General features: G+C 45.0%; 1 protein-coding gene across 1 annotated transcript in view; it reads left to right on the top strand.

Moving 5' to 3' along the window:
• The window catches only part of TEKT3 (tektin 3), a 34,639-nt gene that overhangs the window by 13,525 nt on the left and 2,273 nt on the right, over nucleotides 1-18,841 (top strand). The window contains exons 4-7 of the mRNA XM_061391130.1: nucleotides 3,980-4,050; nucleotides 8,807-8,950; nucleotides 10,586-10,808; nucleotides 12,912-13,066. Coding sequence (XP_061247114.1) covers nucleotides 3,980-4,050; nucleotides 8,807-8,950; nucleotides 10,586-10,808; nucleotides 12,912-13,066 — 593 coding nt within the window. The remainder of the gene's footprint in view (nucleotides 1-3,979; nucleotides 4,051-8,806; nucleotides 8,951-10,585; nucleotides 10,809-12,911; nucleotides 13,067-18,841) is intronic.

Raw genomic sequence — 18,841 nt, 5'->3', positions numbered from 1 at the left:
AGAAGCTTATAGTTATATCTGATGTATGGTGCTGGTCCTCCCATTAGGCTCTCTTCCACCTTCCACCAACTAAAGATGATTTTGTTCTCCATTCTCTGACCTTACCTCCTAGGCTCTCTCTCACAAGGTCTCTGCCATTCCTTAAAGGTTTCAGCTCTTATGTACCTGGTACTCTTCCCGTTTCTGTTTTTCAGTTTGCATACTCTATTAAGCATTCATTCTGCATCCCCAAGTGCCAAACATATGTCTGTTGGTAACTCATTTTTTCGTTCATGTTCATGAAGCCTGAAAGTGAACTGTTCTTGGACCCTGATGCCTTCTGCCTTCCCTTCCTATTGAGGGGCCTGTTACTGGTTCTATGACTCTGTCCAAGGAGGATTCTGCTCCGAGACAGTATTGAATAGAACCTTGATGCCAGCATGGAGAGAATGTCTGGCTGGGTTCTCACCACCAGTAGCAAGACATGCCTTCCCTATCTGGGATTTCCGCCTCTAAATAGGTTGGGGGACTACAGCCCCCTCACAACTAACCGGGTGATGGGTCAACTTCAAGTGATGGAGGAGCAAATACTGAGAATGCAGATCTCTAAGGAAACACCTTCTGCATCCCAAACTCAAGGATACGCGAGAATTTGAGAGTATTATCATTACAAAACACTGTATATAGAAACCCTGGTGGTCCAGTGGTTAAGACTCCACACTTCCACTGCAGGGGGCATGGGTTTGATTCCTGATTGGGAAACTAAGATTCCACAAAACAAAACCCCCAACAACAACAACAAAAACCAAAACAAAACAAAAACAACCCCACAAAGAAATGGAGTGTCCACTTCTATAGGTGATATTTGCCGTCATCCAGATTCCAGATACAATCGGACTTACAATTTGATTTTTAAAGTTTGATTTTAGTAACTGTCTGTTAAGAGCATGTTATGACCCACTTTCCCCAAACTTAAAAAGGCTCAGTTAACGTGGATACGTAGACTGACAGTCCGCTAGAAGCAGGGTCTGGGTTTAACAGTGAGGTCCCAGAAATGACTGTATGTCCACAGTTCAGGCTGTAGCCGAGTCAGCATACAGCCACACGTGTGGTCAGCATTCAGGGTTCTTGTGACCTGGCCGATGTCCCTCAGCTGAGAATAGGGCGGAGCCCACATTGTGCATGAGGATCAAGTTCTAAGTCACGCACTATGACCTATGTCATGTTGTAAGGTCCACGTCTTATTGAGAACTTTTCACCTGTGAGGCATGTAATTATCTACCCTGCAGCCTAGAGAGGTAAGTGTTATCTCCCTTAGTTTATAACTTGCCTTTGGTCCCAGCATCTGCAAAGCCAGCCTTGGAGCTGGGCTAACTGATGCCAAAGTGTCTTTAACCACTATCCCACCCAAGACCCAGGAGTGTGAGGCAACAAGGCAGGGTTTTGCTTGAGGTGAGGGGAAGCCAAAGGCTGTGAAGTCTCTGTTCTATCCCCCAACCCCTCTCCCCATCCCGAGACTATATAGCTCCCAGGAGGATAACCCTAACGAGATGCCTCGCAAAGGTTTCACCTGCTCTAAGAGTAGGATTCATTCGAGATTCTTCAAATGCCTGGATGTGTCTTCTTGTTCTCTTTCCATCTTAAGGTACAACATATTCACTCTGATCACTGAGACTGAGAAATGCAGAGCAGTCACCGTGACCCTTTTATTCATGAGGTTTATTGTTCTTCCCCAAGTTCAGGATCCAGAGGGAGTGGGCCCACTTGCCAGGCTCCTAGTATGCTGTTCTTGGGTTTCCTACCATGATCTCTGTTTGCTTCCCTGGGTGTCGGGCAGTAGCTATTGATCTGATTACATTTGGGCTTTTCTCATTTCTGCCCTCTGTCTGTGTCCACCATCTTCTGTACATGTTCTTTTCATGGGTGGTTGAGGGGATATGGCGTTTGACCTGCATTTGCTTCCACTGGGAGCATTGCTGGAGGCCCATGTATGAGTATGGATTAGTAGGTGTTAGCATTGGGGAACAGGTTCCAAAAGTCTTTGGTTTCAGGCATTCCCTATCCCCATGAAGCCTTCTACCTCCAACCATGATGTTCATCATATGACATTATTTAAATTCAGATGTAAAAAATACTGCTGAAGGATCTCATAGCAAGTGTCTCATTAAATGTAGTTTTTTTCCACTTGAAGTTCCAGGAATTCCCTCTGTGTGCATTGTATACACATAGCATAAAAGCTCGCTGAGATTTTGGGTTTCAAGTGGTGTTTTCTCAGCAGTATTCCATGGATCCTTGGTCAACACCTCTGTGAACTAGCTATACACACACACACCAGGTCAGAGAGAAAGATGAAGACTGCATAGTACTAAAAATCAAAGACACGCACAACCTCCGATGAGAACACGTGAGACATCCTTGCTGCCTGTAAGAGTCGGGGAACTTGGTCACATGTTGTGGGAATTTAGCTTTTCATTTACTCCAATCATTCAGAGGATCAGAGGATCAGGCAAGAGGCTTATCACTGAAATAAGCTCTAGGCATAATATTTTTATGTTCACCAATTAAGCAGTGAAAGAATAAGAAGACTATATGGTTGAGTAATAATTAACATTGAAGAGAAGAGGACTTTCAAATCAAATTAATGAAAGCAGAAACCCAAAGGGGGAACTTTTAAGAGTTTAACACCATAGAAATCATAAATGTCTGTATCAAAAACACTACACACAAAATACAAAGGCAAGGACCAAACTGGTAAAAAAGTATTTTATGACACATATGTTATACTTGTGACATATAATGGGAAAAGATTGAATTATAAACATAAGAATATTTATAAATAAGAGAAACAGCAGAAAAGGTATACAAGCACATGAACAGGTGGTTCACAAAAGAAGAAAGTCAAATCATGAACAAATACATAGTCATAATATTAAAATGCAAATCTGAACAAGTGTGCTTTTATGTGGGGGGCTTGTCACATCGGCAAAGATTGAGAGCGATCATAGTGTCCGCTGGGTGTGAGAGGTGAGGAAATTCACCTTCATTTATTGCTAGATTAAGAACTGGGGCTAACTTCTGAAGGGCAACTTGGCTGCACTTGTCAAAACCTTGAAAAAAGGCATCCCCATTAGTGGTGTCTACGTGTTTTTGAGGTTGTTTATCACAGATTTGTTTTATGTCACAGGAGAGTGTTCAGGAGTTCATTGTTCAATAGGATGGTGCGATCGTTTTTCACTTGAAAAAGTGGTAACAGTGCTTATGTGCACTTCTTAAATGTCTTCTTGGTGCTATTTAGGGTTCTGATATGTGAATATGAAATTCAAAGGGAAGTAAATATTGAAACAATCTCTGCTACAACAATATGTCAACAGTGTATACATACATTCTAGCAGCATCAAAGTACCACGTGTGTGGCCAAGCAGATGTGAGGATAGTGCAGCTCTTTATACCAGTATAGGAGCTGAGCTGAGGGCAGAGGCTGGGCGAGGAAGGGCTGGCCTCCCAGGGTGGAGGTTGGGCTCTGTCTGGAACATACAACTGGGTTATTTGAAAGTCACATGCACTTTCAGAGAGAACTGCCTTTTAGGCTCTCCTTTTCCCTCCCAGATTTGCTTTTCTTGGAAGAGTACTTAGTACAGAAGAAGCCATGCATTCAATTCAACCTTGTGCATCACCAGAATTTGATTCATTGATCCATTGATTTAATTAAAGGCCAGCAATAAAAGATAAAGAAAACTCCTAAAATTTTACCCCTGTCCCAACTTGTTTCATAATATAATTTCCCTATAACTCTGTAAAGGATGAATTTCAGTCTACTATTGAGACAGCAATGTCATAGGGGCATATAGGTAAATAAGGGGGTATCAAATTATTTTCTTATTTTATGTCACAATTCTCCCAGTAACAAGGTTTTCCTCATTGATGTTTTGTTACATAGTTGACTTTGAACGTTATGTTCAATAATCAAAACATTAATGTTCCTTTTCTTTCAATTGAGTAGGAAGTTGATATTATTCTGTGTTGTCAAGAAAGGATGAAGCTGTATTTGGACAAGGCCATTGCCCAACTGGCGTAAGAACTTTAACTTCTCTATACAATTAAAAATATCTATCATGAAGCTATACTTCCATGCCTCCCAATCAGGTTTCTCTTAACTTCTTATGTAAGGATTTCTTATACATGGACACACATCCATATGCACATATATGTTTTTATTTAGAGGTTAAGATGAATACTTGGGATATTTACTTTACATTTTTATTTTAAGAAATATTTTTTTGCAATGGTTTAGAAAGGATTTTTGTCCTAAATTGAGGTATGACCAAGGTTTCTTTTAACTCAAAAGACTTTATTTTTTGATAAGAGATTGACTTGTACATGCTCAGATCAACAGCTGGAAAAGTGATGACTTTTTTATATTTACCCCTGGAAAAGGCACTGGCTACCCACTCGAGTATTCTTGCCTGGAGAATTCCGTGGACGGAGGAGCCTGGCAGGCTGTAGTCCATGGGGTTGCACAGAGTCAGACACGACTGAGAAATACTTTCACTTTCACTTTTATATTTACTCTGCTCCTCCTTAAAAACTCAGCCTTCGCTGGTTTCCTGCAACCCTGGTACATGGTCCTTGGTGCTGTGATGACATCTTTGCATTCACTACATCCATGGCATTGCAATCATTCATCCATCCTCCTCTCTAACCAAATACAAATTATTCTTCTCTTGGCAATAGTAGATAGTTCAGTTCAGTTCAGTCGCTCAGTCGGGTCCAACTCTTTGCAACCGCATGGACTGTAGCCCACCAGGCTCCTCTGTCTGACTCTACAGTAGATAGTAGGTACTTAAAATGTATAGTGGAGTTTGAGGGCAAAGAAGAATAGTCAAAGGAGGGTTCGAAGCCTTGATAACAACTATCAGCATAGAAAAAGTACTGGCTGAAAGGACTAGAAAGATCAACATGCATTTGGTGATGACCATGGAAAGAAGTAGTGTGGAATATGTCACACAAAGGGAACGATCATTCTGCCTGTACTGATGTTGTCAGCAGTAATGTGTGATGCAGCCAAGGGAACAGGTGCTCTGAAAGTGGTGGTTTTTCTCAGTCTGCTGACCTTCAGGATGGATGCTGTGAAGGTCAGTCAGGTTCAGGTGGCTAAGGTGTCTCTCAAGCTGTGATTGAAAGGGCTTTTTAAATTCAGAAATAGCTAAGGACTGGTTGTGGATGGCTGACTTTCCATGGCTTGGTTAAGTAAGTGGACAGTTCACTTAAGCTATAAATGCAAGATACGGCAGCTGTGATATTAATTTCTGGTTTCTGCTCCTTGGAAATTGCAAAATCAGTTGAGTGTGGTTCCAATGATTGTTCTGTTTTCTTCTGGTCCAGTTCCTAATCTTCATTTTTTTTCATAATCTAAAATCTGCCACCCATCTTCCATATCCTCTGCTCTTTAATACACAGTGGCCAAAATGCCCACCTAATTTCCTGGGATGGTTTCTCCATCCAGGAGATGGGGGCTGGAATCCCTAACATGGTTACTGGACTTGGTCTAGTAGAGGCAATGGGAGAGGGGTTTCAACTCTACTTGTCTTGGGAGGAATAATGAATGAAGAAACGAGACCAGCAAGGATCTCAGCTGAGAATGGAGTCTCATTAGGAACCAACATGGCAGCATAGATCTCTCCTGTCTTGGGTGCTAGGGTGGTGGATGGAGGGAAGACCTTCCTAAGGAGGTTCTGAAGTCAGGTCAGAGGAGGTCAAGGGTGTCAGCCCGAGAGAGGAAGCCAGGGGAGCATCTTGGTCCCAGACGACAGATGAGGAAGGTCTTCGAGTCCCAGAGATTCAACCCAGTACCTGAGGCGAGAGACTGGACTCGGGAAGCAGCAGGAAGGCAGCTCCCTCTTCTCTCATCCTGTGAACATGGATGCACTGACTTAGAACTCACAAAATACAGATGACCTGCATGCCGCTATCCTCATTTCTATTTTACAAACCACAAAATTTAGAGGTCTGACAGGTCTGGTGAAGTACCCAAAGCCACAGGCCAAGTTAGAAATCAGCTGGTTGAGTCCCATGCAGGTTTTCCTGGGTGGCTTTTCTGTGCTGAGACCAGAATTCAGAAATGACTAGGATTATCCAGTTCTTTGCGTCTTTCAGGTGCTCTCTGTATGTGATTTATGCGATTGCCTCCTCAATTTTTACTCTAGCCCAGAACTTTCTCCCCAGTTCCAACAACCCACTTCATATCTGCACTTGGATGTTTAATAGACACTTAGACATTAAGCAAGACCTTCTGTGTTCTTCTCCCCCACCCACCCTCAATTTTGCCCACCTCCACTGATGGCTTCCTGCTATTCCAGTGACTCAACATCAGGTTTTATTTTTTTTCCACCGATGTCTGATCTCCTAGGAGATTCCCCTGGTTTTATCTTTAAAGCATCTCCAGAATCTAAGCCTTGCTCTCCTCCTCCCCGCCCCCACCCTGTTGGTCTAAGCCGCCACCGTGTCTCACCTGGGTAACTGCACGTGTCTGCTAATGGGACCTCTCTGTCCCCTGAAGTCTGTTGTAAACCCCACATCAGAATGATCCTGTAAGAATGTAAGTCAGTGGTCTCTCATTCCATCTAAGAGAAAGACCTGACTCCCTCCAATGGCCAGTAAGGCTTTGTCTGGTCTGGTTCTCCCTCTGCAAGTCTTGGGTCAAGCACCACCTCCTCTAGGAGTCCTACCCTGACTATCCTGTTTAACATCATCACTCACATTCCTGGCCCCCTTTTCCTGCGTTGTTTTCTGAATTGTTCTGCTAACAAGCCACAGGATTTGTCTATTCCTTATGGGGACTGCCTGTTGCCTTGCAGTAGGATGTATGCTCCTCTGGGGAGGAGACCTTTGCTTCGTCCACTTTGCTTCCTGGGTGCTGAGTAGGCACTCTGTGATTATAGCATCTCAGAGCTCCCCAAGGGCTCCTCCTTCCCAGGAGGGTGGCTGCTGGGGCACGAGCTTGGGTACCGCAATTCCTGATCTCTTTCTGCACACTGGCTCCTACCAGGGAGGTTCATTTTGACTCTTAGTTTCTATCTCCTGGCAAACCTCTCAGACCTGGGGTGACCACAAACTGAGGTCATTTCAGATGGAAGGAGGCTGACTCTGAATTCCTAATAACTTCACAGGGGATTGCTCTCCAGGAATAGAAGGGAAAGGGGTCAGGATGTAGAAGAGGAAAAGGAAGAAGGAAAGGGAAGCACAGATGTGGACAGATTGCTCCAAGCCAGTGTCCTGTCTGGGGCGGTTTGTGTGTTAGGAAGATGGGGGGCAGCCTGAAGGGCTGCAGATACCCAGTTCTGTGTGCCCACACATCTTCTGCCCATAGCAGGGGCAGTCTGGACAGTGTTCTCATCACTCATATGTATGGACATCTCCAGGGGAAGCTCCTTTTTGTTTTTCAATTAGAGGATAATTGCTTTACAGTGTTGTGTTGGTTTCTGCCATACAGTAATGTGAATCAGCCATAGGTATACATACATCCCCTCCCTCTTGAACCTCCCTCACACCTCCCACCCATTCCCACCTCTCTAGGTTGTCACGAGCTCCCTGTACTATAGAGCAGCTTCCTACTAGCTAGCTATTTGACATATGGTAATTCAGAAAATGAAGATCATGGCATCCGATCCCATTACTTCATGGGAAATAGATGGGGAAACTGTAAACAGTGTCAGACTTTATTTTTCTGGGCTCCAAAATCACTGCAGATGGTGACTGCAGCCATGAAATTAAAAGATGCTTACTCTTTGGAAGGAAAGTTATGACCAACCTAGATAGCATATTCAAAAGCAAAGACATCACTTTGCCAACAAAGGTCCGTCTAGTCAAGGCTATGGTTTTTCCTGTGGTCATGTATGGATGTGAGAGTTGGACTGTGAAGAAGGCTGAGCGCCGAAAAATTGATGCTTTTGAACTGTGGTGTTGGGGAAGACTCTTGAGAGTCCCTTGGACTGCAAGGAGATCCAACCAGTCCATTCTGAAGGTGATCAGCCCTGGGATTTCTTTGGAAGGAATGATGCTAAAGCTGAAACTCCAGTACTTTGGCCACCTCATGCGAAGAGTTGACTCATTGGAAAAGACTCTGATGCTGGGAGGGATTGGGGGCAGGAGGAGAAGGGGACGACAGAGAATGAGATGGCTGGATGGCATCACTGACTGGATGGGCATGAGTCTGAGTTGGTGATGGACAGGGAGGCCTGGTGTGCTGCGATTCATGGGGTCGCAAAGAGTTGGACACGACTGAGCGACTGAACTGAACTGAACTGAATGAACGTTTTGGTGCTACTCTCTCAATTCGTCCCACCCTCTCTCCTCCTCTGGCTTCGTCCACAAGTCTGTTCTGTACATCTGTGTCTCTATTCCTGCCCTGCAAATAGGTTCATCAGTACCATTTTTTTCTAGATTCCATACATATGCCTTAATATACAATATTTGTTTTTCTCTCTCTGACTGACTTCAGTCTGTATAACAGACTTCGGGTTCATCCACCTCAGTTCAACTGACTCAAATTCATTCCTTTTCATGGAGTAATATTCCACCACATACATGTACCACAACTCTATCCATTTATCTGTTGATGGACGTCTAGGTTGCAGGGGAAGCTCCTTTTAATGGAGAAGCTGGATATTGTGTGAAGGAGCAGACTTTCATGGGAGGTCATGGGAGGGAGTGGGTGTGGGGATGGGGGTAGGGAGGGGGTAGGGGTGGTTCCCCACCTAGAACGGCAGTCACACTTCCTTGTGTGACCTTGTTTCCTAAGCCTGAAGCTCTGTCTCTTTCTGCCTTTTAGAGCCAACAGAGCTGCCCAGCACGAGCTGGAGAAGGACCTGAGTGACAAGCAGTCGGCTTACAGGATCGACGATAAATGCCACCACCTGCGAAACACGTCGGACGGCGTCAGCTACTTCCGTGGAGTGGAGAGGGTGGATGCCACGTAAGTAGGCACAGGCTGCCTGTGACTTCCACGCCCCTGAGTCCATTCTCTCCGTTTTCCAAAGGATGCAGCATACAGGTAAGTTGGAAGCCATGGGAGGATGCAGAAAGGTAAGACTCAGCTGCTATGGACAAGTCTTCAGTAAGCTCACGTGTTCTGTGGCCACTTGTATCCTGTGATCTTTTGTAAAAGAATTATTTGTTGTTTATAATGCTAACTATGAAAATAGCACCTGCTTGAGGCAGAAAACCTAGAAAACACAATTAAGCATAAAGAAAATAAAATGTTACCAGTATATTAGATGCCCTGAATGGGGGGGACGATAGGAGTAGAAGCTGAAAAATAGCTGAACGTTGAATAATTTATTTCCCCTCTTTGTTAGACTTGCCCTGTCCATGGTTTCTTTGCCAGGCCCCTGGATGCGATCTGGGATGGATGGTCTCTTCTCTGAGAGGACCTGTCTCTCTGCATCTTGATAACCCTGTGTTACCTTTCTTTGTGTGTGTGCTCAATCACTCAGTTCTATCTGACTCTTGCGACCCCATGGACTGTAGCCTGCCAAGTACCTCTGTCCATGGAATTCTCCAGGTAGGAATACTGGAGTGGGTTGCCATGCCCTCCTTCAGGGGATCTTCCTGATCCATGGATTGAACCTGGGTCTCCTGCATTGCAGGCAGATTCTTTACTGTCTGAGCCACCAGGAAGATATCTTAAAAATTCTCATCCTGAGTAAAAGATTTGTAACTGTGTGTGATGCTGGATGTTAGTTAGACTCACTGTGGTGGGCATTTTGCAATATATCCATAAATCAAATCATTATGTTGCACATTGGAAACTGATGTAATGCTACATGTCAATTCGAAGTGTAATTTCTGGGTTATGACATTTGAGAGACTCAGTTCACATTGCTCTCCACCAGGCCTGTAGCAATTCAACATTCCTACCTACAGGATAGGGCTTCCCTGGCGGCTTAGATAGTAAAGAATGCCTGCCAATGCAGGAGATGCAGGATCAACCCTTGAGTCAGGCAGATCCCCTGGAGGAGGAAATGGCAAACCCACTCAAATATTCTTGCCTGGGAAATCCCAAGGACAGAAGAGCCTGGTGGGCTACAGTCCTTGGCGTTGCAAAGAGTCTGACACAACTGAACGACTAACGCATATACCTGCAGGATATGAGCGAATCTGTTTCTAAACATGCTCACTGGAAAATAATTGTTTTCTTAGCTCTTTGCTGTTCTGACAAAGGGTTATTAGCAAGCTGTTTTCAGCAGTACTTCTTTGATTAGTCCTGAGGTTGAATAGTTTTTCGTAACACTTATGGGGCTGGTGAGACACCTTTCTAATGAATGGACATACTCACACCCTTCAGCAATCCTTTCTCCCCCTACCTTGGTAGTGAACTTAATACATGCTGTGGCTTTCCAGAGTAAGCAGTGAAACAAGGAGCAATTAAGACAGGTTTAAAAGGCGCTTTGCTCTGCTGTTTACACTTCATGCAATAAAACCAGAATCAAGTGATTTGGTTTTTGGTTTTTTTTTTTTTTTCCTTTCGCCGGATGGACGATAGCCTGCAGACCGTCTAGGCTGATGCATCATTGTTTCCGTTGTCTGGATCTGTTTCCTTTCTCTTCAGGGTCTCAGTGCCCGAGTCCTGGGCCAAATTTACCGACGACAACATTCTTCGCTCCCAGAGTGAGCGAGCCGCCTCTGCGAAACTGAGAGACGATATCCAAAACGTCCTGGTGGTGACAGCCAATGAGATGTGGAATCAGTTCAACAAGGTGAACTTGGCTTTCACCAACCGCATTGCTGAAACCGCGGATGCGAAAAATAAGATTCAGACTCACCTGGCAAAGGTAAGCCTGGTACTGGGGGGTGGGCCCCACGGCTGACCTAGAGAGACAGGGCAGGGGCCCTGGGACCACAGATCTCCACCATAAGGCACACGACTTCCTGGCCATACAGGCTAAAGAAAATGAGAACCAATAGGAAGCACACCATTTATGTTAGCCAGGTAGCCAGGTGTCAGAATGAAATTGGAATCCACCAGTTTGGGGAGCACAAAGAATGCACTATATCGTGAAAGGCTCCTACTATTTAACAGTTACAAAAATATTATTATTAAAGTTTAATGAATTACTGTATGTAACTAGCAAGTGAATTGGTAGGGATGTTTTCTGTTAAATTATTTCAGCCCCCTTTTATTTCTGGAATATAAAACCAAACACAGGAAACTATTAGGTGGTTCAAGATGTTTCTGATATTGAACTTTTTAAAGTGCTTTTGTTTTATAAGGACAATAAAATGAAGGATTTAGGCAGAATTCGTGGGTTTCAAGATAAACAAGGAGCTCTTATATTACTTAGTTTCGGGCTTGGAGCTCTTATTATTTCTGTGGATTATGCTGTATATAGTTTTCTGTTTCTCTTTTTAAGAATCTTACACTGTTGGCTGTGTTTCTCTAAGGAGGTACTATTTGATTGAGGTCGCCATTCTTCCCAGGCTGTAAGAATTCACCTTCCCTTCTCACAGTGAATTCTTTGGGCCACAAACATTTGGGCCAGACAGCTTCTACTTCGGAGAAGGGCAGAGAGATGGATGAAAGGTAGTTTTTGTTCCAGGAAGCTTATATTTGTAGAGAAGGTGTGTGTAACTTGAAAAGCTCACACACAATTAAAAACAATAGAAAATTACAAGTTGTGGTTGCCAAATAGCCAATAAAGAAATTGTTTTCGGGGTTTGGAGAAAGAAGCGAACATTCGGGTGGGGCAGTATCATGAACAAAGCCTCGAGAGGGGGCAGATCAGGGGCTGAGTCAGGTCTGTAAAGAGCCTGGTCTGGCTGGCATGGACAGTGTGTGTCCTGAAAGAGAAGCTTGGAAAACTAGCTGGAGCCAGACCATGGATCTCACTGATGGGAAGGGTTACGATTCCCTGGGCATCTAAAGGGGAGTGAGAGGTCATCTAGAGGCATGGTCCCCTGGCCAGTGAAAGATCATCTAAAGGCGTTTTAGAAAGTGACACGATGGAGTCCCTTTGTTCAACAGATTTTTATTTACTGCTGTATTAAGTTTGTTCAGGCTGCCATAACAAAGCACTCAGACAGGGCGGCTTAAACAACAGACATTTATTTTCTCACAGTCTTGGAGGCTGAAGTCTGAGGTCAAGTTATCAGTAGGGTTGGTTTCTTCTAAGTCCTCTCTCCTAGACTTGTAGATGGTCACTCTCTCCCAGCATCATCACGTGGTCTCCCCTGCATGCATGTCTGTCTCAGTCTCTTCTTTTTATAAGGAAGGACACCAGTCGGACTAGATTAGGACCAACCCTAATGACCTCATTTTAACTTCATTACCTCTTCAAGGGCTTCCCAGGTGGGGAGGGATTCAGGTTTAGGTAGCTGGGGCAACCCTTTTCTAAGGCAAAATGAATATAAATTTGGGCTTACCAGACTGCCAGCGCTCCTCCCTTCCATGGAGACACCCCAAAGCTTGACCTTGACTTGCTTCAAGGCAAATCCTCCATTGGCAGGAAAACCTCTTTAAGATTAGTGAGAAGAGACAGCAGGAAGATAAAGACTTAAGGGCATACAAATTTGGGAGGGAAGTGGGTGCCCTCAAAGTTCCTGGCCCCCCTTTTCTCTGGGTCACGTACAAATGTGCACTAGTCAATGTCTAACAGCCCGTGATCTGGGGAAAGGAGGACAGCGAGCTTGGGTTTGCAGCATTTGCCCATTTCTGTGGTGTCAGTGTTCACATGCCACGTCTGGAGGATGCTCTCTGGAGGGTGCGAGCAGGTGCCGTACCTCCCACCACAGGTCCCAGATGGCGCTGAAAGGAGGAGGCCCCCAGAGAACCCCTGTTCCCAGCAGAGGACAAGTCTGGGTCCCAGATGCACAGGGTGGGAAGCAGGTTGTTGGTGGCTCAGCACCAAAGCCTCAGGCATTTGCTTCTCTTGGTACAGACTCTGCAGGAGATTTTCCAGACAGAGATGACTATTGAATCCATCAAGAAGGCCATCGTGGAGAAGTCTGCCTTCCTGAAGGTGGCTCAGACCCGTCTGGACGAGCGGACCAGGAGACCCAACATAGAACTGTGCAGAGACATGGCTCAGCTGCGGTGAGTGGGTGGCAAGAGGTGGGGAGGACCAGGCTGGGGTCATGGTGATGGTGGGGGGCGCCTCCTGGGTCTGCTTGGGCTCTTCTGGGGAAGCCCCCAGCCTGCCTGCAGCTTTGAGCTGCTTTCAAAGGTGTGTCTGCCAACTCGGGGATGTGGGGGAACCTAGTGATGGTCTTGGTGCCGCAGACTTTTTTGTTGTCATTGTTGTTCAGTCACTAAATCGTGTCCGACTTTCTGTGACCCCATGAACTGCAGCATGGCAGGCATCCCTGTCCCTCACCATCTCCTGGAGGTTTCAAGTTCATGTCCATTGAATTGGTGATGCTATCCAACCAGCTTGTCCTTTGCTACCCTCTTCTCCTTTTGCCTTCAATGTTTCCCAACATCAGGATGTTTGCCAGTGAGTTGGCTGTTTACATCAGGTGTCCCAAGTGTTGGAGATTCAGCTTCAGTATCAGTCCTTCCAATGAGTATTCAGGGTTGATTTCCCTTAGCGTTGACTGATTTGATCTCCTTGCAGTCCCAGGGACTCTCAAGAGTCCTCTACAATACCACAATTCAAAAGCATCAGTGCTTCAGTGTCTAGCCTTCTTTGTGGTCCAACTCTTATATCCATACTTGACTACTTGAAAGACCATAGCTTTGACAGGAGCCTTCTTTAAAGTGTCAGTAATGGTGTTAGTATTTGCAGCTTGGGATGATGATAAGTTCTCGAAGTGTAGAAGTTGGTGATGGATGCACAAGATTGTGAGGGTACTAATGCCACAAACTTAAGAGCTGGGATGGTAAATTCTGTGTTATGTATATTTTATCACGGATAGAGAAAAAAGGAAATGACATCAACGCTACATACAAGCAAAGTGTTAACAAACATTTAGCCTCCTTCAGCAGATGGAGGACGCGCTGGGTTCTTTTACATCTGCCTAGAGTCTCTGGGGTTTCCAGATTCCTGTCTTGGAAGCAGCTCAGAGGTTGGCCACTGTGAGCTTCTCAGTCCCCCGGACTCATAAGAAAAGGGACTTTGGGCACCAGCTCCCCGGACCCCATCTGTCTGCTCTCACCGCTGCTCTCTTTCACCACTTTGGGGAGCTAATACCTGCCCTGGTCCTTCAGAGCATCCTTAGGATTCCCTAAACCTCAACAGCTCATCTCAGCTCATTTCAGTTTGTTCTTGTTCTCAGTAGAACTTGAAAGCAGCTGGTCTTCATCAAGCATCTCCCACATGTGCCCGGACACTAGGTATATTTTATTCTTATCATTTTAACCTGGAAGATTCCTTTTAGATGGCCTCATGTGGACTTGGCCACCCTCACCCCCATTCTGGCTTTATTTCTAATTTCTCAGTACCAGTCTGTCTGCCTCTTTCTGGATTTCATCATGGCTCTTCTTAGGTCTTGAAACAATTTGTGTAGAAGCAAGTCAAATTTATAGCAACTGGAGGAGCGATGGGGCAGCACTTGAACTTGTGCAGAGGGGCGAGGCCACTGGCCTTGTCATCTGCCCTGCTCCATGATAGAGTTCCCTTCTATCTAGGGACGAAAGGACTCTGATTTCTTACCCAGGGAACAAGCAGGAGGGTGAGGCTGTGTGTTCCCCGGAGCGAAGGAAAGGGGGCGGGTCTTTTTTATTTTTTAATTGAAGGATAATTGCTTTATAGAATTTTGTTGTTTTCTGTCAAACATCGATGTGAATCAGCCGTAGGTATACATATGTCCAATGTGGGGGGGGGGGCGCAGTTTTGTGAGGCCGGAAATGATGAAGATGATAAAGGTGGTGATGCTGACAATCACCATGAAAGTGTTAGTCACCCAGTCAAGTCCGACTCTTTGCAACACCCTGGACTGTAGCCCACCAGGCTCCTCTGTCCATGGAATTCTCCAGACAAGAATACTTGAGTGAGTCGCCATTTCTTTCTCCAGGGGATCTTCCCGACCCGGGGATTGAACCCAGGTCTCCTGCATTGCAGGCAGGTACTTTACTGTCTGAGCCACCAGGGAAGCCCGACAATCACCAGGGCCATTGTCATTTATTGATCTTATTCTGTGCTGGGCGCTGTCCTGCACACTTTACCTCCTGCATGATCTTCACCTTATAAATAGGGAAACTGAGGCAGACGTGAGCTGAGTGACGTGGCCTGGCTGGCACCTGCTGGAAGGATAGGTAGAATCCTTGTCTGTCTGCTGCTGAGCTCCGTTCAGCCAACCCAGCGATTTGCTTCTGCTTCTCTTTCATTGGGTGGGGCCCCTGGCACCCCCAGTCCTAGGCCTGAGCTCCTCTGGCTTCTGGATGTGCCATGGGATGTCTTAGCCGAGCACAGGCTACATCTGGCTCTCGGAGAAGATGAACCTGAGGCTCACAGAGGAAGCATCACTGCAGAGCCCCCTCCACGGGCAGCACGCGTTGTCTGTGTTGGATACTGAGAGATGGGCTCTAGACCACATGCCACTGGCTTTCATCTCCCGCAGCAGCTGCGTTTCTCTCAGTGGAGCTGTCGTCCGGCCATCCCTTGGAGGAGGCCACCCACCCAGGCCACCTTTATCCAAGTGGGTTCCGCAGAACCCCGACTCACACACAGCCCATCTCGGAGGATAAGTGGGCCTCCACTCTGGAGGCAGCCAGTCGGAAGTGTCTGCTTATTACAGGAACCTGGTATTGAGTGGGGTCACACCCATTTGGCCAGTAGATCATGAATTGTGGTTTTATGCAAATATTATTAGGAAAAGCTGAGTTGCAGTTTCATGCTCCGACAATTTCTGCAAAGTCATCGAAATAGAGGCTGGGCGAGAGAAATTGTCCAGGCTGCCATCAGACCAGCCAGGGTTGCTTTCTAGAAGGGCTTGGGTCATGGTCAAATTTGACTTTGCAGTTATCAGACAGTGAGGTGTTTACAGCCACTTCTAAGATGTTGAATGCATTTTCCTCTTTTCTTGCCCTTCCTGGCTGAGCAGAATTTGCTTTTTTTTTTTTTTTTTTCCTTTACTTCCTGGCGACCCTGCCATGTGTCTATTTCCTCTGCTCCTTTACCAACTTCAGGACAAAACCTGCTTTTGTTTCCATAAAGATTTCTTGTTAAAATATCGTTGCCAAAAATATGGTCCTAGAGGAACAACTGTGGAATTGAGGATGATTATTGAGGGAGGGGATTATTTTTCTTTTTCATCGAGCATTCTGAAAGCAGCCTTTGGCTGTCTGGGTGAAGAAAACATAAGAACCGTGAACTCAGGGGAGTGGGGACAGAGAAGAAGTGCTGTTTTCATTTCAACACTTTGCTTTGCATTTGAAGTTTTTCTAAATGGGTTCTTTCAAGAGCAATTCTAAACATTCTTGGCATCCTTGGTGGTAGGCCAGACCAGGCTCTGCTGTACTTCATCTTGATTTTTTTTTTTTTCAAACGATGGTAGTTTTATTTGTATTTGAATGCAAACTGTTTTTCAGTTCTGTGATTTCCCCCAGAAGGAGTGGTTCCAGCGGAATGGCTCTCTGCCATCTGCCAAAAAAATAAGGAAACTGAGAGGGGAACGTGGCCTTGAAAGAGGAGGAAAAATGTATTTGTAATGGCGCAAGTTGAGAGAGGCGTAATACCTCTGCGCTGCCTTCACACAGCAATAGGGAAACAAGGATGCTAGCTGCCTGCATTCTAAGTATCTTTTTAAGAAATTGTATTCCTTTTAAGAAATTGATATTTTAATGTGTCTTTCTTCAGAAGATCTCTCACAGATAAATTTCCCACTAGACTAACATATTTGGCTTGGAGAAGTAAAGACTCATATAATCCTGCTCCGTCCCTACCTTCGGGTTCAGAGTTCCTTTTGAAGCAGTGAAAACAGTTCAGTGAAGGATGCGAGACGAGAAGCAGGCCGGTGTGATTATAAACAACGGGCCCTCGTAAATCCTACCACCAGCCCTATCCAACAGTCTCTCTGAAGACCTGTTTCTTTGCTAGTGGTATTGTAAACCCTGGGATCTTCAAAAAATAACTTAACTTTTAAAATCCAACTTGACCTTAACAACAACAACAAAATATGCTTTTAGCCCTGTTCTCAGATGCTGCATTTACTGATTTTAGACCAAAGGAAACTTTGGCACAAAAGTTTAATTCCTCCCCTCCCCCTTGCAACATAAGAAAACAGGTTAGGTTCTCAGATGAAGTCATGGTGTGGGTGTGCACAGGCTTGTCGTTGCCTCCATGAGCCTTTTGGGGGTGCTTTGCTGTGACCCCAACCTTGGGATGGCTGCAGGAGGCTCCCAAATAGCTTAATGTTTTCAACCAACATTATATTCTGAGTCTCTTTCCCCATGTGCATGCATGCTCAGTCACTTCAGTCATGTCCAACTCTTTGGGACCCCATGGACCGTAGCCCGACATGCGCCTCTGTCCATAGGTTTCCAGACAAGGGTTTCCATGCCCTCCTCCAGGGAATCTTCCCGACCCAGGGATAGAACCCACGTCTCCTGCATTGCAAGCTGATTCTTTACCCACTGAGCCACCAGGGAATCCCAAGGCAAGAACAAATTCTTTTGTAAAAGGTATGACTGTGTACTACCCCATCATCCAGCTATGGTGTCTGTTATCATCAGACATTGATGTTATTTCTTCTTGTTCTCACTTAATATTATTCAACACAAGTTAACACAATGAAGAAATCATTCTTTTATCCTTCTATGTCAAACTCTTCACTTTGTTCAAATTCATGAGTAGGAGAGAGTGCAGAGGCCAACTTCCCTGCTCTCTGCTTCTGGATGCTGAGCGGGTCGGGCAGGAAATGGGACCCAGTTCTTTATTATGGTTGTCAAGGCCCCTGATTTCCTTCCATCTTCCTGGATGACCATGCTGTGTATAAACATGGATATGTGCCTGCAGGGAGGGCAGTTCATCAGTCCCTGGGGTGTTTAGTTTCTTCAACTGTAAAACAAGGAAACGTGGCTTAATGACCTCTCACATTTATTTTTCAGTTGCAAAGTTCTGTGGAGCTATAACATGGCCTTGGTATAACGATTTAAACATGGTCTAAATATTCTTCTATGATCATGAGATCATTTTCTAGCTCCAGGGATGTCCCCATCCTATTTGTTTACTGTCACTCTTCTCTTTAGATTATGGTACATTTTAGTTAATTTCATGCACTCCAGTCTCCTGATAAATGAACCTCCAAATAAGGAAAACTAGCTTTTAATCGCTGGTCAAAATTTGATGAATTTGGAGTTGGTGTTTTCACTGGCTTCCCAGGTGGCTCGGTGGTAAAGAATCCGTCTGCCAATTCAGGAGACACAGGAGATGTGGGTTTGATCCCTGGGTTGGGAAGATCCCCTGGAGGAGGAAATGGCAAACCACTCCAGTATTCTTGCCTGAAAAATTCCATGGACAGAGGAGCCTGGTGGGCTACAGTTCATGGAGTCACAGAGTTAGACACAACTGAGTGACTGAGCGTGCATGCATGTATATATATATACACATAAACTAATGCAGTCAATAAGTTAATTATCATTATTATTGTCATTTTGTAACCTGTTTCATATTCTTTCTCTCGATTGACCATGTGGTCATATCCTTTGGATACTATTGGCCAGGTCAGACTGTAAAGGAGTCCTTGCTTAATTGTTCTTTGGGAAGAGAAAAGGCTTCTAAATATAAATACAATAGAAGAAATCACAAAGACATCTTACTAAAAATTGAAATCTTACTTTTAACAAAACTATCATAAGCTGATTAAAAGTCAAAAACAAATTGGGGAAAACACTTGCCAAATTGTTTTTGCAGAATTGCAAATGCCCAAT

Source organism: Bos javanicus, chromosome 19, assembly GCF_032452875.1.
Source record: "Bos javanicus breed banteng chromosome 19, ARS-OSU_banteng_1.0, whole genome shotgun sequence".
NCBI classification, from domain to species: domain Eukaryota; kingdom Metazoa; phylum Chordata; class Mammalia; order Artiodactyla; family Bovidae; genus Bos; species Bos javanicus.
The sequence above is the reverse complement of the archived record's forward strand: the minus strand, read 5'-3'. Positions and strand labels throughout refer to the sequence as shown.